This window comes from Giraffa tippelskirchi, chromosome 2, assembly GCF_054371585.1.
Source record: "Giraffa tippelskirchi isolate mGirTip1 chromosome 2, T2T-mGirTip1v1.2.pri, whole genome shotgun sequence".
NCBI lineage: Eukaryota > Metazoa > Chordata > Mammalia > Artiodactyla > Giraffidae > Giraffa > Giraffa tippelskirchi.
The window spans coordinates 82,128,459-82,152,565 of NC_137276.1; the positions used below are offsets into that span (position 1 = coordinate 82,128,459).

General features: G+C 44.9%; 1 protein-coding gene across 25 annotated transcripts in view; it reads right to left on the reverse strand.

The window, feature by feature from the left end:
- Nucleotides 1-24,107, reverse strand: part of MTR (5-methyltetrahydrofolate-homocysteine methyltransferase) — a 246,445-nt gene that overhangs the window by 124,906 nt on the left and 97,432 nt on the right. For 18 of the 25 annotated variants that reach the window (XR_014076594.1, XR_014076593.1, XR_014076592.1 and 15 more), the window contains 8 exons: nucleotides 22,137-22,218; nucleotides 17,513-17,611; nucleotides 16,400-16,475; nucleotides 13,366-13,521; nucleotides 11,561-11,757; nucleotides 8,820-9,020; nucleotides 7,952-8,144; nucleotides 6,383-6,495 (listed from right to left, as the gene is read on the reverse strand). Coding sequence is in view for 22 of the 25 variants with exons in the window: in XM_081569313.1 (XP_081425439.1) it covers nucleotides 6,383-6,495; nucleotides 7,952-8,144; nucleotides 8,820-9,020; nucleotides 11,561-11,757; nucleotides 13,366-13,521; nucleotides 16,400-16,475; nucleotides 17,513-17,611; nucleotides 22,137-22,218 (1,117 nt within the window). In the remaining 3 variants the exon portion in view is untranslated. Of the gene's footprint in view, nucleotides 1-1,174; nucleotides 5,930-6,382; nucleotides 6,496-7,947; nucleotides 8,145-8,819; nucleotides 9,021-11,560; nucleotides 11,758-13,365; nucleotides 13,522-16,399; nucleotides 16,476-17,512; nucleotides 17,612-22,136; nucleotides 22,219-24,107 lie in introns of those variants that run through there. The other 7 variants (XM_081569326.1, XM_081569322.1, XM_081569320.1 and 4 more) reach the window with 3 other exon arrangements.

Below are 24,107 nucleotides of genomic sequence, written 5' to 3' on the forward strand. Positions count from 1 at the left end.
CCAGCCATTCTTCCAGAATTCCAAAGTCAGGTGTCCCAACTGTCCTATTCCGTCAGGGCCCATTTGCCCAGAACGCCTCTCTCCTCGTCTACATTCTCCGCTTGTGCACAGGATACCACCAGTGATTATCCTTCAAAGCCTTTATCTGGAGGCACACTTAGCTGTAGCTGGACACAGGCACAGATGCCCAGTTCTCAGCTCCCACCCCCCACCTTTGCATCGCTGTGCTCTTTGCCCTTCCTTTGTTTAAAAAACATATTTGACACATAAAAAACATCTACAAAGTCAGCACCCCAGATTTTGGCTTATTATTTCATTTTTCCTTTATTATTTTTATAATACATTAAGCACAACATATGTAATACAGAACTCTGTAATATAAAGCTAGTTGTGAAGCATAACATAATAAACAACCATAAACCTTACAACCCCAAAACATGAACATTACTAATGACCAGCATCTACCCATGTGTCTGTGATATCTGCTCCCTCTGTTTCCCTCTCAGAGGTGATTAGCAGGCTGAATTTTGGCTTATCTTTTTTTTTTTTTACAGTTTTAGTTTTACCATTTATGCATGCATTGAGAAGATGCTCTTTGGTTTTGCTTGGTTTTGAGCTCAATAAAAATAGTCTCAATCGTATCCTGGGACTTGCTTTTTTTTTCTTTAATATTTTCAGAGATTCATTCTTCTTGTCAGGTATAGCTGTGGTTCACTTATTTTTTTACTACTGAATGATATTCCTTACTGTTAATATACCTAATTTACTTAAACGCTGTCCTGTAGACAGGAAGGCATTTCAGTTTTTCCAGTTATAACTATCATGAAGGTGTTACTATAAACATTTTTGTACATACCTCCTGGTACACAAATGCAGGCGTTTACTGGATACAGAGCTGGAAGGTGGAGTCATAAGCTAGAGCCCAAAGTGTGCAAATGTTCAACTTGGTGAGGTGTGGATGTTTTCTAAAGCAGGGCACCTGTTCACACATCATGAAATGAGCTCACCAGGATCTTCTTTAGCACCTGGTGCTGTTAGACTCCTTAACTTTATAAATCTCATGGATGTAACTTACAAGCTCATTGTGATCATAATTCGTATCTCCAAGGTTTCTATTGATTTAAAGCCCCATGTATTTTCTGTGAAATGCCTCTTCAAGTCTTTTCCATTCTTCTTTCTTCTTTTTGATTTTTAAAAATTATTCAAAAAAGCTTCATTTCTTAAATTTAGCTTTCTGACTCTGCTTCTGCTCTTAACACTTTCACAATGATTTTCTGCTCCTCAATAAGGGACGTGCACTCGATCCTGTCACGGACACACACGCCACACAGAAAACCAGGCCCGGATGACATGTCTTTTTGCTTTAGACAACCTCATAAAGAACCTTAGGTCTCACAGCACAAACTCCTTGAAGCTGGCCTGGGCACACACCACAGGTGGATTTTAGTGCTATCCCAACCTTCTTGATATAAAGGTAAACAATTCTATTACCAGGGCGACAGCCTCGGAGAAGGCAATGGCACCCCACTCCAGTACTCTTGCCTGGAAAATCTCATGGACAGAGGAGCCTGGTGGGCTGCAGTCCATGGGATCCTGAAGAGTCGGACACGACTGAGCGACTTCACTTTCACTTTTCACTTTCATGCACTGGAGAAGGAAATGGCAACCTACTCTAGTGCTCTTGTCTGGAGAATCCCAGGGAAGGCAGAGCCTGGTGGGCTGCCGTCTATGGGGTCGCACAGAGTCGGACACAACTGAAGCGACTAAGCAGCAGCAGCAGGACAGCCTAGTCTTGTTAAGAGGCTGTATTGTAGGAAAGCCTACAGCAGTATATCAAATGCTGGACCATCCTGAATGCCTCTAGATACCATCCTGGGAAGAGGAAGTCTGTTTTCCTATTATTTAAAAAATAGGAATTCTCTCTATATTCTTCTTAATACTTCCTTCTCAGTTAACAGTATAGCAAATATCAAGCCTTGGTTTGTCTTTTTACTACACTAAATTATTAGCTTAACCTAAGTGCTAGTTTGAATATATTTGACTTAATCATCTTTAATGATTAGCATATGTCTCAAGAGATTCTTTCCTGCCCAAACTTTTTTCCCATGGAAACATTTAAATATTTGCTTTTGGTCATTCAGATCTTAATGTATTTGGGATTGATTGCTAGGTGAGGTGTGAGGCATGAACCGAACTTCATTTTTTCTGTAAGGATAACCGTTGTTCTAGAACTAGTTATGGAGTCACCCTTCCTCCCCCACTGATCTGTCATCTCATCATATCTCAAAGGTCAGTATATATGCAACTTTCCAGGGTCCTCATTTCACTGCACTGCTCAGAACGTCTACCTCTGCACCACATATAACACAGACTCTACAATAAAACTATCTTGTAAGTCTCCTCAACCTCTTCATAGTTGGAAGCATCCAGCTATCTTAGTCCTGTGCTATTCCAGAGACATTTACATATCTGCTCATCACATTCAACAAAACCTCTGTTGGAATTTCTGCTTGAAATGGCATTGAGTCTATAGTTAATTTGGGTGTAGATCTGACACCCTTACAACCTTCAGTATTCATGAACAAAGACAGTTCTTCATTTGTTTCTACCTTGTTTCTTCACCTTTATCCCTCAAGTCCCAAATCAGCCCTTAACCTAAAACACTGCCTGCCTTAACCATTTGGTTAATGTATTGGGAAAGGTATTTCACCTTCCCAATTACAAGTGTGTCTTTTATGTGCAAATTGGGGTGAGTTTGAGGTTTCTGCTGGAGTGATGGTGGAATTCTTCATTACTGAATATATCAAGAATTTGAGAAGAGTAGGATGATACTGGTTTGAGACACACTGGGTTTGAGATATCTCTTGTATCCTGGATGCTTGCTATGCTATGTCCTTCAGGACAGAGGAGTCTGGATAAAGATACTGGTTTCATGAGATTGCCCACTAAAACTATATGACTAAGAAATTAACTAGTGATGGGATCGTGAGGACCAGGATTTAAATGGGTAGAGGAAGAGAAAAGTATGAAAGAAGCTAAGAAATAAGAAACATGTAAAGTTAACCAGAAGAGTGAGGTCAGGAAGAAACAGGGAAAGAAGATATTTGAAGTGGTCAACATTGCCCAAATCCAGAGAAGAAAAATCACTAGAATAGCCAATGTTAGATCTTAATGGATCTAACAATTAAGAGGTCATTTATGACAGAAGAGATGGGTTAAAAAAAAACATCTAACTACACTGAGTTAAGGAGAGAATGGGAAAAGGCGGTTGGCACAAAGTAGACACTCGGATATTTACTGAAGACAAGCCTAAGAGAAATGGAGATAAGAAGACAGGCTATTCTCTAAATGAGCCCAGCTGTGAATGGAAGGAATAGCAGAATGTCTCAGAGGAGAAACAGAACATTATGAGACCTGACCTCAACCATCATCCCATACACTGGCCTCCATCCCATACACAGGTAGCAGAGTGAGCAAGCTTCCAAACAAGTGCTTCTTTAGAGGGAAAAATAAACATTGGATCCCTAATGGGAATGATGAGAGTGAGCGAGTGGATGTGAGAGCCACGGATGCTGACGACAAGGTGACGTCTGGATGTGTGGGCAGAGACACAGAAAAGACTCCAGGTACAGCATGGTCACCTTCCTGCCTTTGAGGTCACCTGACATAAATTAAAGAAGGGGTTTTCCTCAAGCTATCTTCTATCTTCTTTAGTGAAAATACAGGGACTCAAACTTGAACAAATTGGTTTTGTCTTTAGATAAAAGGCATCTATCATGGGATTAGATCAACAATACAATGAAGGAAGCCGTTCTGTCACATAATGAGTTAAGATATGGTAAACATTTAATGAAACTAGGAGACTCTTGACAACGGTTATTCAGATAAAATACATTAAAATATTAGGAAAAGGTTATTCTTTCTTATACAGAAGGATGTGCCAACGCCTAGAGTAACAGAGCTGCTACGGAAGAGAAATAAGTCCTCCAACTGAGCATCTCAGGAAACTGAGCCCCATTCTCAATCTGGCACAGATTAAATGGACCCTAAAGAAAGCATATAATTCTCTTTTTAAAAGAAAGCATATAATTCTCTCTTTAAGGGCCAGTGATGCCTGAAAAGGCATGCTGCTCTTCAGGAACACATGTATATGCTAAGTTATATAGGATTATCAACTGCTAAGCTTTTTCCCCCTTTCACCTCCAATATACCTGAATGTATATTTGATATAACTGCTTTGGGACGAGGCCAGCTTATACCACGAGGGGAGGGCGGACTGTCTTACAGAAAATGAGATCTGATGATGCCAATGACATAGAAAGTAGCTTCTCACTCCAGTCACTGTGTTCAACGGGGCTCTAATTCCAGAAAGAGTATCTAGTATATTGAGCCAGTCATTCCCATGTGCACTTCTTGAATGCCTTTTCACCCCCATTAATCTCTTATTCCGCTTCCTAGAGCACCTACCCTGTGCTGAGCTCTAGAGACCTCTAGAAGCTGCTGTCTGTCAAGCTCTCACTATGTGCCAGACCCATGTTACCTGTCTTACATGCGTTATCTTGTTTAATCCACATCTCATGCCCACAAGAGAGGAACTAGTATCACCATCCCCATTTTACAAATGAGAAAATTATGTTAAGAGAACGGAAGTAATTTGCCTCCCTTGTACAGCAAGCATGTGGCAAAGCTGAAACTTAATCCGGGTGTGTCTGACTTCAAAGCCCACGCTCTTAACCATTTCCCTGCAATGACCATGAACAAGTCCACGTGCTGTTCCCATACCATACACATCTGGAGTTGGGGCAGCGCAGAAAAGGAAGAACTGAGAAGAGTGACACTGCCCGTCCGTTCACTCTGCATAGGACATGCAGCCGAGCCTGCTCAATTCTGGAAAACGACCCAAGGCTGTTAACTACCCTTAGCGGCCACTCCCTCTGCCTACCTCCTCCTTCCCCCTCAGGGCAAGAGAATAGGAAATTAGAGAACAAAATGCTTGGAGAATGCAACTGTATTTGCCTCGCCAGGGCAAGCAGCCTGAGTGCCTCTAGTAAGCCTCAGGGAGAGCGCGCCTTTGGCTAAAGGGACGCCTTCAAGCATCTCCTTGAGGTTTCAGTAAAGGAGGTCTCAGGACAGAGAGCAGAGTGATGCTTCTTCCCTGTCAGAGTAACTGCTCTAACCACTCAGATTAAAATGTCCAAGTTCCACGCATGATACAGGGTGCTCGGGGCTGGTGCACCAGGATGACCCGGAGGGATGGGATGGGGAGGGAGGTGAAAGGGGGGTTCTCGAAGGGGAAAACATGTACACCCATGGTGGATTCATGTCAATGTATGGCAAAGCAAATACAATATTGTAAAGTTAAAAAACAGAAAATAAACTCATTAAAAAAAAAATAAAATGTCCCATTGCTCACGGCATCACTCTGCCACAGGGTCACATTTCTTTACTCAACTGACTTTCAGGCTTTTCTCTGAGAGAGAGAGAGAAAAAAGAAGTGACCTCCTAGGTCTGTGATAAAAATGAAAAAAGTCTAACTTGCTTTGAAATGCAAAAGACCTCCATTTCCAGCTTGTTCTAGTCCCCAAGGGACCAGGGACACCCCCTGGAGCCTTACTCACTGCTCTTTATTCAAAGTACCCTGGAAAACAGCTGCTTGCTTTACAAGAACTACTTGAAGACCCTGGTCTTCTATAAGGTTCCCCCAAACATCCAGACCCTGAAGTGGTGCAAAGGGCAACCAGATGCAGACGAGCTCCTGGCCATTGCGCTATTATGATTAAGGCACTTTGGACTGTGTTTCCCTGAGGACCACCAAGTACAGACAAGTTTAAAAAAAAAAAAGTTAGTCTGTATCATATCCCAAAATGGGTCCAAGCCATTTCTCAACCTCGGCCACAGACATGTTCTTCCTCGAAGCATAATCCTCAATCTGCAAAGGATTAAAGGCAGTTTGTTAAAACAAAATGATATGACTTTCTGAACTAAAGTTCCCACAGCATTCACTAAGATACTCTAAGTACTTTTCATGTCTTATCTTAATAGTGATCCACTGAGTTAAGCAGAGACAGATATTTATTTATTCACTAGGGTGCCTTATTCTCTGGGCAGAAAAACAGTATGTAGTAACTATCTGGTGCTTAGAGGCCTGGCTGGGGTGTGGGGGCGAGGGGAGGGGAGGGGAGAGTGGTCAATCTATACATGGGAGGACTAGAATTGGAGTAATGAGTTGAAACCAAAGCAAGACATTAGTGGGGATAAATTTCTTCATCTTTTGCCTCTCATTTTATTCTCATTCACATGCAAAATAAAACAGGTTTAACAGTTCCATTTAAAACAAGACAGGCACCAAGGGATGCCACCTACAATGAAACAGCTAACTTACCTGATCCTTGGAAATTTTCCCCACGGCAAAATACTTGGACTTCAAGTTGGAGAAGTAAAGGCCAGATACTGCTGAAGCAGGTGCCATGGCCAGCGATTCTGTTAACCTAATGCCTGTGGAGAGCAGCATGAGGAAAAATGCTCATTTATTCAGTGCTGAGACAGGCCTGCCGGTTGGTAGGCACCCAATAAAGTCTCATTTACGAGTGAGTGAGAGTGAACTTGTGCCTTTTAGGTGGATACATGACGTGGCACGAAAGATATGAGCAGAGTAGTCTAGCAAACTCCCACCGAGGGGATGAACAAATGTAGGACATGCAGATCTCCTGTGACCAGGGGAGGGGTGGGGAGGAGGCCTGGAAGACTCTACACTCTTCCCCGCCCTCCAAGATCAGTCACAGAGGCTACACCTGGGCCTTCTAGACAAGGACCCCAACCCTGGAGATAAGGACATCATCTGGGCCTGCAGAGGCTCCTGTGGGGCCAAGGTCACTAGGGGATGACTGACAGCTGGGCCCCACTAAGCATGAGCCCACGTCACGGCCACCTAGTCTACGTCATTCACTTTCTGGACAAGGCAACAGAGCAGTGTGAAGGTTAAGTGCTCTGTCAAAGGTCACCCAGCTGGCTTATGGGTCCTAAATCCCCACCTCCTGACTCCTGAGCCCGTGCTATTCCTGCCAGCCCACATTCAACAAGCCTCACAGCTCCCCACGTGCACCTACATTCTTTTATTTTCCAGCGTGGATGGCACGCTTCTGATGAACTCCACTAAAAACAGTGCATTAACAGTAGTATAAAGAGGAAGGGAGCGGAAGGGAAGGATGGGAGTTCTGTGAGACAAAAGTCCAGAGATGCTCCTGGAAGGAATGGAAGGACAGAGCGATGTGAAGTGTGTTACTAGAGGTGACAGAGGTCACTCACTAGTGGAGAGGCTGAAAACAGTAACACACATGTATTAGAAACGGGGCAGGAGATGTGTGAGATGGTATGAATCAGCTAAGCTCCCATCTGTTGTGGTGAAGAGAAAGCAATAAACTGATAAACTTAAAGATGGTGATGTAAGACCACCACTCGATAATATGGAGGGAAGAGGTCCCATTTCTACAGGACCTTCATGTGCAGAAATTAAAATGTGTTTCTTTTCTTTTTGTTGGAAAATAATAATGCTATGGAGGTGAAAAGTGCTAGAATCGACTGTGAGCAAGGAGGAAAGGGCTTCCTCGATGGCTCAGTGGTAAAGAATCTGCCTGCAATGCAGGAGCCGCAGGAGATGTGGGCTCAATCCCTGGGTTGGGAAGATCCCTTGGAGAAGGGCATGGCAACCCATCCCAGTATTCTTGCCTGGAGAATCCCATGGACAGAGAAGCCTAGCAGGTTACAGTCCATTGGGTCACAAAGAGTTCACAAAGAGTAGGACATGACTCAAGCATGCGCATGGTGAGGAAAGATGGGATTGGGGATTTTACCATAAGCCCCTCTCCATGTTTTCCCCATCACCCCTTCATGCCTCTCCTTCGCTACTGTGCGTGTAACCCGAGGAAGATTCATGCCTCTCTCCAGCACTGACCTGTGTGCTGCTCCACACCCGCCAGCCTCCACATGGTCAGCTTCTCAGTGTGGTCAGGCTGGCTGGGATAGCCGGGCGCCGGCCGGATGCCCTCATAGCGCAATCTCCGTAGGTCAGCCACAGCCAGCTGCTCACCACTGCAGTAACCCCACAGCTCCCTGCGGACCCGCTCGTGCAGCTCCTCAGCAAAGGCCTGAGACCAGGACACAGAACACACAGCTCAGGCAGAGGTGGGAGCCCCTCTCCTGCCTCCATCCTGCCTGTTATCCCGCTCGCCCTGCAGGCAGGGAAGATTTGCAGATGGACAAGTGACAGCCGACAGCCTCAAGTCATCTGTAGCGTCACCAGTCGCTCTGGGGCTCAGTTTTGGTCTCTGTCTGGACTCTGAACGATCATAGTCCATGATCTGAGATCTGAGGCCCTTCAAACTTTCCCCTGACTCTCGGGTTCTGGCTCACGGTGGCCGGGGGTGGAGGAGGGGGCGGATCGTGATAGTGGCCTCGGGAAAAGAGAAGTGGCCCCCACAGCCACATAGGCTGCCCCACCCCACAGAGGAAGATGAGGGATCTACGGAGGAGTCCAACATCAGAACGAGAAGCTCTGAATCAGAAATCTGTTTGGCTTTTCTCAGGCTCTTTTGGAAAACACTGCATCAAGGCCCTGGGGGTCGTTCCAACTATGGTGTTGCTGAAGGCTGCTCTGTGCCCAAAGATGAGGCATGAGGGCAACTCAAGAATTCACGATTTAAGAGTACATGTGTTGTTAGAGCCAGAAGTACATGCGCATACACGCACACACATGCATAAACACACATGCCCGTCACTGGCTCCTAGCCCTGGACCCTGGCCTCAGGGCACCACGGTTCTACCTCGGCCAGCCGGTCCCCCAGCGCCTTGACCATGATGCTGCTGTAGTCATCACAATCCTCCTCGTAGGCCTTGCTCAGCTCCTCCACCCCAAAGCAGGCAACGGCAAACAGGCCCAGGTAGTCAGGGATGCCTGAGTGCAGAGGGGCGATGAAGTCCGAGAGGCAGAGGTAGGGGTCCAAGCTGGCAGAGTCCTTCTCGGCCTTGAAACACAAGAAGTGGGTGGAGCGGCCATTAGCATGGATGTGGCATTAACACACAGCAAACAGCAATCTAGCATCTTCCAATGAATACACACTTCAAATGCGGCTGTCTGTTGTGTTCACCCCCAGTATTTAGAAGAGTGCATTATATATAGAGTGTTCAATAAACACATGTTAAATAAACAAATGGAACGAGACTTATATGACATACACACATAGTTGAGAAACCAGTTAACCTCACACACTCACAAATTTCTACCAAATGCCTACTGGAACTGGAACACTAAATAGTCACAGAAGATTTTTTTTTTCCTCCAAAAGTGTTGTCAATTAGATATCAACATTAAATCCTGAAGTTATGTTCAAAAGAGGTCCACTTGCTGTATAAGCCTCTACTTCGCATTGACAGAAGCAGTTCAACAAACGGCCAAGGTCAGCAACAGAGGGCCACATGCTGCCCGCCATGGGTGGTGGGTCAGGAGACAGCTAAGGAGACTGATGGGCCAGCCTGAAATCAGACAAGGCAGGATCTGCTTCTGGGGTTCTCTCCTCAGGCCAGGCAGCCATCCTCCCTGTTTTCCATCTTCAACTGATGACTGACTCCTCCTGCTGCTAAGCTGACAAGGAAAATCTTACACATGTTTCACAATCAACACATATTTGCTGAGAAGGTAAACAGTGAATGACTAATACATACTGAGTGCTTAATATATATCAGGCATTAGTTGGTGCTTTATACGAACTAATTAATTAAATCGTCTCAATAACCGTGTAAAGTAAGTGATATCATCAGTTCCATTTCACAGACAAGAAATCTGAGGCAGCGAGGACTTGAAGAACTAGTTCAAGGCCAGACAGTCGCAGGTCAGATCCACAACCAATGCTCTTGACCACTAGGCAGCATTGCTTAGGACAGAACGAATAATCAGTTAAGTGGCCAGCCAGAAGCTTCGTAGTTATTTGCTTGCCAGCTCTAGAAACAAGTACAGTTTAATCAACACTGGGCAGAAAATGGTTAAGTGGCTGCAGGCAAGAAGGTAGTTGACAAAGGCAGATGGGAATGTCAGACTCAGGGCCAGCCCTGCAGGGAGGAGCTGCCTTCCAGTTGTACTCTGCCCATCAACTGCTCTTTGCTAACAAAAGCTGGAGGGACGGACAAAGCTTCCTGGCACCATAAGGAGAGACAGGTCACAGAGCCCCACAGCACTTTCAAAGAGACAAAATCAGAGCCACTCAGAACAGAAGACCCCCCCAGTGCAGTGAGTCGCTACAGTCAGAATTTTCCAGTGTACTGGAAAAAAGCACCTCCTTAGAAATATCTATCTAGGTAAGTATACACGTACTGAGGTCATTACATTAAATGCCCTAATACCGTCCATCACAGACTGCCTGGACAGGAATGGTGCTGGGTGCAAAAAGAGATCAGAGGACACAGGACTGAAGGAGGGAACTTCAGGCCAGGAAGGAGGTTTCTGAAGTGAGTTACTTCTGTAAAAGGAAAATCACTAATTCCCTAGTGAGGAGGGGCGAGAACTTAGTATCAGAATCCTCTTGTGTCTTGTGGTATCTGAGCCTGAGTGCACAGTGAGGATGTGCTGGGCCTGGGTGCACACAGCAAGGGTGTAGCTACTCCTATTTAACTTGTTAAGGTACCTTTTAATGTCCCCAGTTTAAGGATTCCCTCAGATGTTGTTACAGCTAAAATATCTGTCATTATGAATTATATGGTGGTTATGATGAAGAGCAATACTATCATTTTGAAGGACTGAGAATGGTAGTTAAGACCTTGCAAAAATAACTTACTACCACCCTTTGTTAATGACTGGGGAATTCTGGTTCCAGTTGATTAGGACACCTGGGTTTTTTTATAGCAGCTGAAGGGACATGCTTAAAAACTTGCATGTTTAAAGGCAGGGGCACAGAGAGGGAGCCGTGTGCAGAGGAGCCTGTTCTCTGACCCAGGAGGAGCCAGTGGTGTGGGGGCTGTAGACAGGCTGGGCTCCCTCCAAGCTGTGGGGCTTATTGTAGTCTCCATAGGCCTTCGTGTTCTCCTCTGCACATAGACACTGCCTGCCAACAAGCTGGGTGAAATTAAACAAGATGGTCCATCAAGCGCCTTACGAAGCAGCTGGCCCGCAGTAGACATGCAGTGGACGTCTGCTCCCACCTGTTTTCTCCTTGAGAAAGAGGGTCACCAGCCTGGTTGAACAACAGGCCTGGACCAAAACTGATGTTCTTGAGCAAATGAATGTCCACCTGTGTGTGACCCCGAGGCAACAGCAGCGTTTCTCCTCACTCATCCAACCTGACAGGGAACACCTCCCTCCTGCTGGTGCCTGAGGCCCAGCTTCTAAACCCATGTTGGCCCATTCTCTCCATCACAAAGCCTCGGGCTCAGGACTGCGATGGGTCATCTGGGGTGAGGCGGGGCGGAGCCATGCGAACACAAAGCTCAGACTTATGCCAATCTTATTTATGATCTTTCAGTGCTTAAACCAAAAAGGAGGGCTATGTGTCTGCTCGCAGCACAGCCTCCATACCTGTTGCCTGAGCCCGTAGAAGGTGGCTATGGGCTCCGAGGCCTGTGGCACTGTGCCCTCCGCGTACAGGTGGATATCATCATGAATGCTCTGTGCTGGCCAGAACCCAACCACACCCCTGGCCTGGAGCTTCTTCTGACTGATCAGTGCCTGTAGCATATTTTGGGCATCATCGTAGACCTTTTTGGCTTCTTCACCTATTAGGAAAATATCATAAGAATTCACTGAGAGATTCCAGTAACACCCACTAAAGAAAGCTTTTTAAAACCACTACTTCTCCCCGGTCAGTTTCCCTCCTTATCATTCTCTTTTCCTCTCAAATACTTTAAGTCAGTGTTTGCAGTCAGCACAGCCCCAGGTGCAGCAACTGAGGGTTCAGTGGTTCTGCTAAGTACAGCTCCCAGACACAGTCAGCTCTACCAGCTCACACCACTCATATCTTTCCATTTAACAAAAGGCAGAGCGCCAGCTCTCACTCCCTGCAGTAACGTGTCAGACAGAGAGTGACACAAAGCAGGCCAGATCCTCCCATCAAAGCATTCCTTGTGCACAGACAACCCCCCTGACCTTGCCATGACCCCTGGGGTACAGAACAGCCTGCAGAGTGAAGTGGGGTTTGGGTGGCACCAGGCAGGGATCCCGCAGGCCTCACCTGGCTACGGCGGGTGCCCGCAGGGCCTCAGAGCCTTCATCAGGGCCTGGGCCAGCCAGCTCTACTTTGGCCTCTCTACTGCTCCCCTGTGATCACTCCGGAGCACTTCAGAATGAGCGCCCCTTTCTCACTACTCACCCTAGGGAGCCTGAGAGCTGCTGTATACCAGCATCCTAATATGCACCCCAGGGATTCCTCCAGGAAGGGGGCAAGCGGTGGTCTCTCAGGCCCCCCTCAGCCCTAACCCCACATGTCCAGCAGGCCACTCCTCATCTCACTCTGAGCTGGGCTGTTACTGAACCCTTTGAAGGGCTTAGCCTTCATGGGCTTAGATCTCATGTCTCTGGGGCAAGGCTGGAAGAGAGAAGCAGGGAGAGCAGATCATCTATCAACTGGCTCATTGCCCCCAACCCTTGCCTCCACTGGGCATGATGGACTCCTTGCCGTTGAAATCAGCCCATACGCCTTCTCACTTGGTCTCCTCGGCCCAGAGTGTCCTTACTTCATCACCACCTCACATTCCCAGTCCCAGCCTCAGTAACTCCCACTTAATCTTCAAAGAGCAGTTCAAACACCACCTCCTCCAGGAAGCCTTTCCTGATCTCCCAGTTTGAGCTCGAGCTCATCTCCCGGTGTCCACAGAGGCCTGGGCTTAGCCCTGAAGCAGAAGCCTGGTCTGTCATACGGGAATCACCCTCCACTGCTGCCCCAGCCAGCAGGTACCACACAGCAGCCATGATACGTCTTCTCTGCAGATCTCCAATGCCCAGCAAGTAATTGATGTCAACAAAGATTCAGTACAGAATGGGTAAGCAAAATACCAAGTTTAGTCAATAAATAACAATCAACCCAGCAGTTTAAAAACCATCACAGGACTGAGCAGGTAAACAATATCCTATATCATATCATAACAATGAACTCGAGGAACCTGCTGGAAGTCCAGTGGTTAGGACTCCATACTCTTGAGGGCCCAGGTACCATCCCTGGTCAGGATCCCACAAGCCTTGAGGTGCAGCCAAAAGAAAAAACAAAAAAATAAAACATTCCATCTGGCATAATCCAAACCCACTGCTCCACTACCTATTCTCATCTTCAAGGGCCCAAGACGATGTCTCAACTGTCAGAGCAGGACAGAAGCACTTATGGAACTAACCTACAGTTTTGTCGTCAAATATCTTGGGAAAGCCTCGGTTTGGGTATTTGCCCCGGAGCTGCCAGACATCGAAGAAAGGCTTCCAGTCAATGTAGTCCACCAGCTTCTGCAGGTCGTAGTCTTCAAAGACCCGAGTCCCGAGGAATGTGGGCTTCACTGCAGGAAAGGAGTGAGCCATCAACCCCGATGATGCCAGGGCGGGCCTGTGGCTCAGCACCCTTCATACCCAGAGCCACCTACGAGGGGCCTTCCTGGCCTGCTCCTTCCTGCTCTGTCAGCTCCCATGCTCTGCCTCCCTCCTGTCACCCAGAGGAGTTGTTTTAAAAAGAGGGGAACTTGAAATTACCATGGAGTGGGACTAATTCTGCAGCACATCTTAAATAAAACTCTTCCTCTCCTGCAGCTGATTGGACTACGTGACCCTTGGAAACTTCCCTCAACCCCTCCCCCTACGCTTGCCCAAGAAAAAAGACAGACTGGGTTCACCTTCACTTGTAGAGAGGAAGATAACACTAAAAGAAAACACACAGGAGAAAGACACACAGAAGAAGCCACGTCCATCAAGTTTAAAAACATGATCAATAATCTATATTGCCTACTGATAACATATGGGCTTCCCTCATACTCAGTTGGTAAAGAATCTGCCTGCAATGCAGGAGACCCCGGTTTGACTCCTGGGTCAGGAAGATACTCTGGAGGAGGGATAGGCTACACACTCCAGTATTCTTGGGCTTCGCTTGTGGCTCAGCTGGTAAAGAATCCGCCTGCAATGCAGGAGACCTGGGTTCAATCCTTGCTTTGGGAAGATCCCCTGAATAAGGACAAGGCTACTCATTCCAGTATTCTGGCCTGGACTGCACAGTCCATGGGGTTGCAAAGAGTTGGACATGACTGAGCAACTTTCACTTTTCACCAATACATATGCACATGATCAAAGTCTATGGAAATGCATAGAAACCAGGCATGAGATTCAGGGTCCTGCCAGGGAGGCAGGGGCTCGCAGGAATTTCCACTATGTATTGCTCTTTTTTAAATGGGCAGTAGGTTACTTTTTAAGTGACTGGTAGGGGTACATGGATATTCAATACATTCTTCTTTACACTGCCTTGTGAGTCATAAGTGAAATACTGGAGAAGACTTCAGAGACAGACGGTGCCCCTGGGCTTCCTGGACACCACTGCTGCCCCCTGTGCCACCAAGCCTGGGGTGGGTCAGGCCAGGGTCCAAGGTGATCACTCTGCTGCCTGCTTCCCAGCCCTCACATCCTCAGTTGCCTGATCTGCAAACAGGGATCAGAGAACTTTAAACTACCATGCTTTGGTGCTCAGTGATAACACAGGAAGTCTCAAGAGTGTTTTTCTCTCATTATATAGTAAAAGTAAGAGGTCAAAGTATAGGAAAAGTATGCGCAGCTTCTTAATTTTACCTGGAAATCTCTACCTTTTTATACCACCCACAGTAGTTTTTTTCCCATGTGTTCCTGGTCATCTTTTTACTATACAGGACAATCCCTTCCTTGTAAGTATTTTATTCTGCTGATTTGTTTGGTAATTAAAAAGAAACTACAGCTGTTCTCCTGGCTGAAGTGTCCTCTTGCCTGGAAAGGCAGGGAAACACTCTGCTTCTGGGTGATTGAAGGGTGTTATTCTTGAATGAGCTTATTGGTCAGAGCTAGAGATTTGTTTGAGGTTTACCACCGAAGACCTAGAAAAGAAGAACCCTTCCTTTTCCTTTTATTGACTTCCTGAAAATATGCCAGGACTTGGCTGTCCTTGAGGGGCCCTGCAAGGGGGTTAAACAGCTCTTGAAAACTGCCTGGTACTGTGGACCTTGAGGGAACTATTTCTACTGAGATGTATTTTGGACATTTGACTCAACTAAAATAGATTTTCCCTTGTGATATTTTTCCAATTTCATAGTGAAAGCTGAAGACAAAATCATCGATTGGGCTGGTATAGTAATGCATATTTTTCAAAGGTTTACACATATTATCTTATTTTATCCTCACAACATTTCCATAAAGTAACTCCTTTCTTACATATTAGAAACTGTCGCACATGGAAGTAAGATGCTCAGGGTCACTCAGGGATTCAGAGCCAGGAGCCAAGTTGGGATTAGAACCCAGGCCTCCCAACTCTCCATGTGCCTTCTTCCCACTAAATCACGCTAAACACAACTGGACTAAATCTAGAACCCAGCTTACCTACGTTTCTACTTTAATACCCATCACTCTGCTGAGCATGTGTAGAACACAGGTGAGGTGAGCAATGAAAGCAGATTAGAGGTATCACCTTGGAAATATGGATTCAATTAATTTAACCCCTGTTCACCCTGTCTCAGTTTTGCATTCATATCTCATGCCTCTCTGAACCTGTCAAAATATCTTCCACATTATCGTGAACACCTATGCAAGGCAAGAAAGGTTAGAAACCAGACGGGAAAGAAACCAAATGAAAGAAATCAAAAGAGGGAAGCGTCCGAGCAAGAATGAGAGTGAGCAGAAACAGAACAGCCTGCTTTGCTGCAATGTTTTAGTCTCTTCAGCATGCAGGAATTTGCAATTTCAGACATTCCATGTCTGTATTTGGGCCGTCTGGGACCCAGGCCAAAGCGGTGACACTGCCACCCAGGCAGGTCTCTAGAATGGCTTCCAGATGAAGAAGGCCCACTCAGGCACAGCGCAGAGGCAAGAGTACGGGTTTAGAAGACACATCAGAGATTGAATGTTAGTAACCTTTCAAGTTATCACTTGAAATTCCATTTCTTCAAATTAAAGCAGAGATAATAACACATTCATTTTAGGGTTGTGTCAAGGACTCAGCGCTGCTGCAGTTCCATCTCAGGACAGTGTTTGGTTCTCCATAAATGGCACCTATTGACTTTCATTTTCAATCATCATTGTCATTCATCATCACTACTGAACATAATTAAGAGCTTCTAGCTGCCCGTTTGATTCTGCCAACGTGGAAATGAAAACCTCTCTTCAGCTCAGAGCTATCACGTATGCTTTTCTCTAACCCACAGCCCAACAGACCTGGAGGAGGCTCTGACAGCCAGTCAATATGGAAACCATTTTCTCTAGCTTGCCTTAAGGTTAAGTATCTTCTCTCCTATGAAAAAAAGAAAAGTTATTCAGTCAGAGACTCTTAGATTTTCAGCTGCTATTATGAAAGTATGTCCAAGGAAGCTAGTAAATATATTTTACAAGAAAACAAAAATTCATATTCTAGAAAACTCTTCCTGTTACATCTAAAATGGCTTCACATCAGCACCAGAACAACAGAGAGTAAAGATGCAATACACATCCAGTACACGTGGATACATAAATGCAAGGCAGACCTGCAGACCTACCTTAACTGTAAGGTAAATAAGCGTGCAATGGGGCAGACTCTTGCCTGAACTTTACCTGAGGCTGGGGTTCCCTGGGGCCACCGACTGCCCTGAGGCCAAGAAGGCAGAACAGCCAACTGTGGGCAGATTAAGGAGTGGGCAAGCCAACCACAGTGTCTTGGTCCAGGCAACACCTCAGGAACGTATTCTTTTCTCACTGTTGGTCATCACATTTCACTTACCGGGCCATCCCCAAAATGCATCCCCTCTCCACAACACAAAGCCCAGTAAGCAGATAACCAGGAAGAAATATCCTGACCACCTTTAAAGAGTAATCATGCCTAATCTCCATAGATCCCCTGAAGCTCCTCTAGAGAAGGATAGTTCTCGAAACATTATTCTGCACAGAGAGTGTTGGATGATCAGGGAGAGAGGCTTACAATGTTCCTAATGTCTTCATTCTCTTCCATTATTTCCTTAAGAATAAGGATCTGTGGGAGTCATTTCAGCACACTGTCTCAGTTCCTGTCTTGCTGCTCCCTCTGAGCTCATGTTTTATTCATTCTCATAACTCGGGTAGCAAACAGCACCCAACACCTACTGCTTACTCAATATATGTTTGACGGAATAAATAAAATTAATTTTAATATAGCCAAAAATTATTGGGAACAGTAAAGAATGCTGATGTGAAGCAGAAAGTAGGACTTTTCTAAAATGATCCCAAACCTTTCCCTCCTCCAACAGCAAAATCACGATAATAACTGTAGGATCGTTCTATTACCCAAACAAGAGGGGGGAACCTGTTTTTGTTACTTACCTTGAGAGACTCATAATGGTCCTGTCTAATATCTTCATATTCTTCCAGGATCTCCTCAAAGTACTCATCTTTTAGATTCTCATCTAACAGTTGAGAACACTGGAAATGCAAGATCAAAATTCAGTAACCACAGAGCAGCGAAAGAAGATAAAACAGGCATAACAATGGTCAGTCCTGGGGTCACCACCTTCAGGAAGCCTTCCCATGTTAACGTCGTTTCCTCTCCCTTTACGAATTATGCTAGTTTTGCCTGGCTGTATAGTAAAGGGTCAACTCAGTCGGCCGGCGATGTTTCAGTGCTGCACATTCTAAACAGAGGACAGTTCCTGTGAGATAAATACTGAGCCTTCAGTGATAAAGAGTGTCTTTGTCTACCTGAGGCCTTGGGCCATCCCAGATTGTTTATGCTAATGTTGTGTGATTTATGGGGGGACTTGGCTTGCGCACTGTCTGACCTCTGGAGTGGTTCAAGACTGAGTAACTAAGGTCAGTCAAGTGAGCATGCCACACCTATGTGACTGACTTCCAGTAAAAGCCCAAGACACCCAGGCTCTGGTTAGTATCCCTAGTTGGCAATGTTCCACCCATGCTATCACACATCATTAGCTGAAGTATCAAGCCCTGTCCACATGACTCCATAGGGAGAGACACCTGGAAGCTGGTGCCTGGCCTTTTCTCAATCTCACTCAATTTTAATCTGTATCCATTCATGGTAATAAACTGTGACTGTGAGTTTAACAGTGTTTCTAAGTTCTGAGTCACTGAATAAATCACTAAAACTGAGTAGGTTCTAGGGGTCCACAACACACTTGGTAGGTATCCTCTCTCCAGAGTTTCAAAGATACTCTGTTCATGTCTCCATCACTGCACTTTTCACAGGCTTCCAGCACCTGTCTCCGTGTCCGCTTCCCTTACTAAGACAGGCCCTTTGAAGGTAGGATTGCACACAGAAGGTGCATCCTCACTGAATGTTGGCTGACAGAATGAGGCTGATCTTCACAGTCAACCATGAACTTCTGCTAAAACAAGAAAGGAAACTGATCGTCTGGGAAATGTGAGGCTACCTAGTAAACTATAAAACCGAATCAGCCAAGTATATTTATGACTATGATTACCAAGTTGGTAGAAGAATCGCTGACACCAAAGCTCAAAATAGAATCACCAAGAAGAAAGACATGGTTGCCACTAATCACATTAGTTCCAAAATCAAAGCTCTGCCCTATCCCTGCATCCTCCAGCAGGATTTTCTAACACACAAACAGGCAGGGAAGTTCAATATCATTATCGGAAAGAGAGGAAATTAGGCTGGATGACAGCTACAGTGCCCATCAGCTTTAAATGTCTAGAATTCTATGTGAATTGCCCAAGTATCTCTAACAACAATCCAATCACTTGTGAGTGAGTATAAGATCAGATCGCTTTATAAAGGAACAAAATCAGAAAAGGCCATTGTGTGACAAGGCTAAAACTAGGTCCCCAAATGGTATTCACATCAGTCTTACATGAGCCTTGCCTCAGTGGAGTTCTCCTTTAGGAAACTCAGCAGAGCTCACAAAAACAAGAAGGAATACCTACTCCCGAGTCCCCAAAGTACATGCAACCAATGCTTTCCAATGCTTTAAAGATTTTAAAACACTGTTACATTCTGCTAGATTTTAAACTCGAGAAAGTAAGCCCCCCTATTTCCAGAACTTGACAGCACCCAACAGGAACTACTGGGGAGACGGAAGGTGCTGCTTCCGTTAGCTGGCCCCTTCCACACCCCTATGGAACCCCTGCTCCCAGAGCTATGGTGACAAGCCACTTCCTGCCCAGGCTGACCTGCTCAATGAGAACAAGTTCATGGCCAATTGTATGGGCTGTTCCATATGATCAATCACAAAATCAGAGTCAACCTGGGTTTTCATGCCAACCATCAGACACAGTACAGCTTTTCTATTCCTCTTTTTCTTTCTCACAGCAAATCACAGCACAATGAGAGGGAATATATTGAAAATAAATTTTGGCACCTTGTTTTTTATTTAAAAAAAAAAAAGGAAAAAAGTAAGGGGGCATCCTCCAACTATTAAGCAGTTGCCATATTTTGGAATCTTTCAAATAAATACATGAGACAGTGGCCAGAGTGTAAGCCTGTGTCGTACTCACTGCAGTGAGATCAAAAGACTCTAAACCAACTATCAATCTAAACAAATCAGCCTAAACAAACTCTACCAATGACTCCCAAGATGTGTCACCAGCAGTTACCCAACTGATTTATCATCAGACTTATATCTGAGTGATTTTAAAGGGTGGCTGTTCCTTTGTATATGAGAAGAGCCAACCACAGTTGGCTGGACCACACAGTAAAGAACACAGATGCCCCCGCCTCCTCCTCTGCTGCCTTCCGGCTGGGCCCATGGTGCTTAAGCTCTTCAACACAATGGAAGAGTGTCCTAGAGATGGAATCAAGGGGCCAAGTGCTTCCCAGCTAAAGTGTGCCCTGATCTGTAGGGGCTGTATCAGTTCTGTGTACTCAAATGGGTTCAACAGCCTGGTCTTCAGATGGGAAATGTTCAGTCGCTCATTAGCATTTGAAAATAGCCACTAGCCTTAAAGAGAGTTGCACTGGTTACTCAACCATGGACCTGAAATAAGCTCCTTAGGAAATACAATCCAAATATAGATATAAATAGTGTTTCAAAATTGAACTGTAGAAATGTACTTTATTGCACATTAGTCTATGTCAATGGCAAATTAAAAAACTGCAATTTTATGATTTCAGCCCAATTTAATTTTATCCTTAATAAAGGAGACTTACTAAATATTAACAGAACAAGTTTAACTAATGCGGCACAGAGTAAGACCACCTGCGTTCCGATCCACACCTGCTGCTTGAGGGATCTGTGGCCTCAAGAATTACTAACCTCTTTGTTCCTGTTTCCTCGCCTCTAAAATGGGGATAATGAAAATATCTACCTCATGAGAATTAAATAAAAAGTCCATGTAAAGCACTTAGCGTAGTGCTGGGCACACTATAAATGTTTAATAATGTTAGTGATTACTGTACAACTTTAATTCACAGGTCTGAAAGAATTCCTTTGGAAAATGGTTCGAGAAGTGTGATGGCCCTCATCCAGGCTGCAGGATAGGGCCTGGTAGCAACACAAATCACCAGGCCCCTCAGCAACCTTCCTTGCCTGCAAATGTGAAGGGCGGACTGGATTGTGCTGCGTGTGCTCATTTGCGTCAGTCGTGTCCAACTCTTTGTGACTGTAAGGACGATAGCCCCCCAGGCTCCTCTGTCTATGGGATTCTCCAGGCAAGAATACTGGAGTGGGTAGCCATTCCCTTCTCCACGGATTGAATCTAGGTTTCCTACATTGCAGACAGATTCTTTACCCACTGAGCCACCTGGGAATCCCTAGCCTAGATTAGTGACGTTTAAATTGTGCTCGTTTGATGAGAAACAGGAGTGGGATGAGGGAAGGGAAGGGGTCACTCTTACTTGCCCACTGAGTTTCCAGAAAAGATGTCACTTGCAAAGGTTTCTGTGGCAAAAACATACTTGGAAACTATTGGATCACATGGTCACTCAGATTCCCAACAGCTATTATGTCCCATTATTCAATGAATATAATGAAACACATAACAAGAGAGAATGTTAGGCTTCATGATAGAGAAAAGCAGGAAAAACCACTAAGGTAAGTTGTTTATTATATTCACTAAATTCTGCATTTTCAACATATATCTGTGAATGTTTTTCTGTCTTCAGGTAGGATCAACTGGCCCATTTCAGTTTAAACGTTTTTCTATCTGGAAATGAATTATTTAAAAAAATTTTACATTCCTATTACTCAACCATAACCAAGAACGAAATTTTCAGCAACATGGATGGACCTAGAGATTATCATACTAAGTGAAGTCAGAAAAAGACAAATATCATATGATATCACTTACATGCAGAATCTAAAACAGGACCCAAATGAATGTATTTCCGAAACAAAAACAGAACCATGGACATAGAGAACAGACTGGTGGTTGCCAAGGGAGAGGGAATGGGGGAAGAGATGGATTGGGAGGTTGGGGTTACCAGATGTAAGCTTTATGTGTAGGATGGATAAACATCAAGGTCCCACTGTGTAGCACAGGGAACTACATTCCATAATGGGAAAGAATATTAAAAAAAAAAGAATGTATAAATATATATGACTTGATCACTTTGCTGTATGGCAGAAATTAACACAACAGTGTAAACCAACTATACTTCAATTTAAAAAAACTGATAAATTCTACATTCCTCTAGGTAGAGTTAAGAAAGCACCCATTCATATTTGTAAATATTTGTAAATGACTGAAATCCCCCTCTGGGTTGGTGTCCTGGCATCATTCCTCTGCAGCTCAGACCAGCACTGCCGATGCTGGCTCAGGAAGAGGTCCCTGAAAGCACAGGACACACTGACCCACCCTCCTCTGGCAATGCAGATACCTGCAGTGACCCTACCACGAGCCCTAGGATAGTCTTTGACAATTTTTTTTAGTAGAACGGGACAAAAATAAACAGAAGATCTTGGGCAATACCCTTGACTCGCAATGCTCTTGTTTTCTCGTTACAACAGATCCGCGATAACATGAGGCCCACACTTACCACCACCACACTCTTGGACGCGTCCAGGACGTGGATCACAGGCGCGCTGTATCTCGGGGCTATTTTAACTGCTGTGTGGGTTCTGAAAAGAGGGGTCAGGGAGAAAAACACATCCGTCAGGGCTGACAGTTGCTACACAACTCCTGTTCAGAACCATTAGAGATAATGTGTTTCTACAGTGCTTTCCAGAGAAAAATTTCAGAGTACTTATAAATATTGAATATCCCTTGAAAAGCGAGAATGACCTTCTCCCCACCCTAACATGGGGAAGCCAAGGGGAAAAGACATGGATTTTTGGCCCAGGCAACAAAGAAGTCTAGGGTCAAAAGAGGACAATGTCCTCAGCTTTCTGCCAATGGGATCAGACCTGTGACCTCACACTCATTAGCAGCCTGTCTGAACTAAGGGAGCAGACTGGCCTGGTGACTGCACTTTGCTGTCATAAAGGTCAAAGTGGAGTTTTTTCCTGCAGATGAACTGGGCCACCAGCCAGAGTCCCTGGAGAAGCAGACAGTGGCAGGGGACATGGGACACCACTCCCCAGCTGCTGCTCCCCCCCTCCCACCAGGAGACACCAACACTCCTCCAACCCAAGCCCACCTTCTACTTGTCAGAAGGAAACCTGGACCTAAATAAATTCAACACACAGTAATAGAGAGAGGTCAAAGCAACAAGATCTTATCCTAATATTGGCTCAGCCCCCAATTTCTTTCGCCAAACCTGAAAATGTCAGTTCTGAGGAAGAAACACTCTTTAATGCTTAAAATTACCTGATTTTACCAACAAATTGCCCTCTGATTGCTGAATGTTTATATCAATAGCACAGGCTACATATCTGCTATTTTAGTATAGAGCATAACATATTAAAGTGAGAATTGAAGATATATACATCCTTCCTTACTGTATGTGGTTAATCTATGGCCCTGAGGCTGGGACAGAAGTGCAGATTTTGCTACAATTCCATGTACAAGGGTGATAACAGTAGTTCCCACTCCCACTAAACGGACAGTGTTTCAAGTCTTCTCTTTCTTTTCCCCCTTAAAGCAGCAGCAGCTTTCCCCAAATCACATACTTTCATATTCTTTCCCCTCAACTAAAATATATTCCCATTTGGAAAAATGTCCAGAATGTGCTATTTTATGGGGAAAAACTAAACTAGCAAAAACAGTATGTTTAATAGAATTTTATTTAAAAAGTAAACAAAACAAAATACTAACACCCTCAACCTGCCCCAACCAACCAACCTTAAAGTGTCTGTATAATAGAAAAAGCAAAGACAGATATCAAAATGTCAGCAGCATGTATGGAGATTAGAATGGACTGAATTTGGGAAGGAAGAGACACAAAGTTTAGTTTCTGAATTGTTTGACATGTTCTAATAAGTGTGAATTACTGAGGCAATTTTTGAAAACCAAAAAAAAAAAAAAAAATTAAAGGTGTAATATCTGAGTGTGTTTTTAATAGGCTTCTAAGGAAAGACTCTAAAAACTCATTCACAATAAGACAGACAACCTTTCTCTAACATTTCATCTGTCCCCTTTCTCAGCATATTTCTCTATAGAAATAGAAAGCAAAGGACAAAAGCCATAAGCCACCAGAACTGGGCTGTAAGATGGAAGTTCAGGCCTAGACCAGGAGCGCAGAAGATGCCTTCTGGACTGGGAGGCTGGGATGACCACCAGCAGGGGGCGCTGTACCACAGCCCTGGAGCAGCCTAACGAACACCACGGCCTCCTCAGGACCAGATACCTGTGCCTACTGTGTGCTTGGAGACCAAAGATTCTGAAGTTACCCTGGGTAGTCTATGAGGAGGGGAAGATTTTCAAACAGGAGGAAAAATTATAAAGGAGTTGCTTCCAGCTTCAAAACAGAACACAAGTCAAACTCTGCATGCTTCCTCTTCCTCAGATGCTTCCTCAGCAACACACAAATATACCTATGTCTTTTTCCTCCATGAAGCTCCCCAAGGAA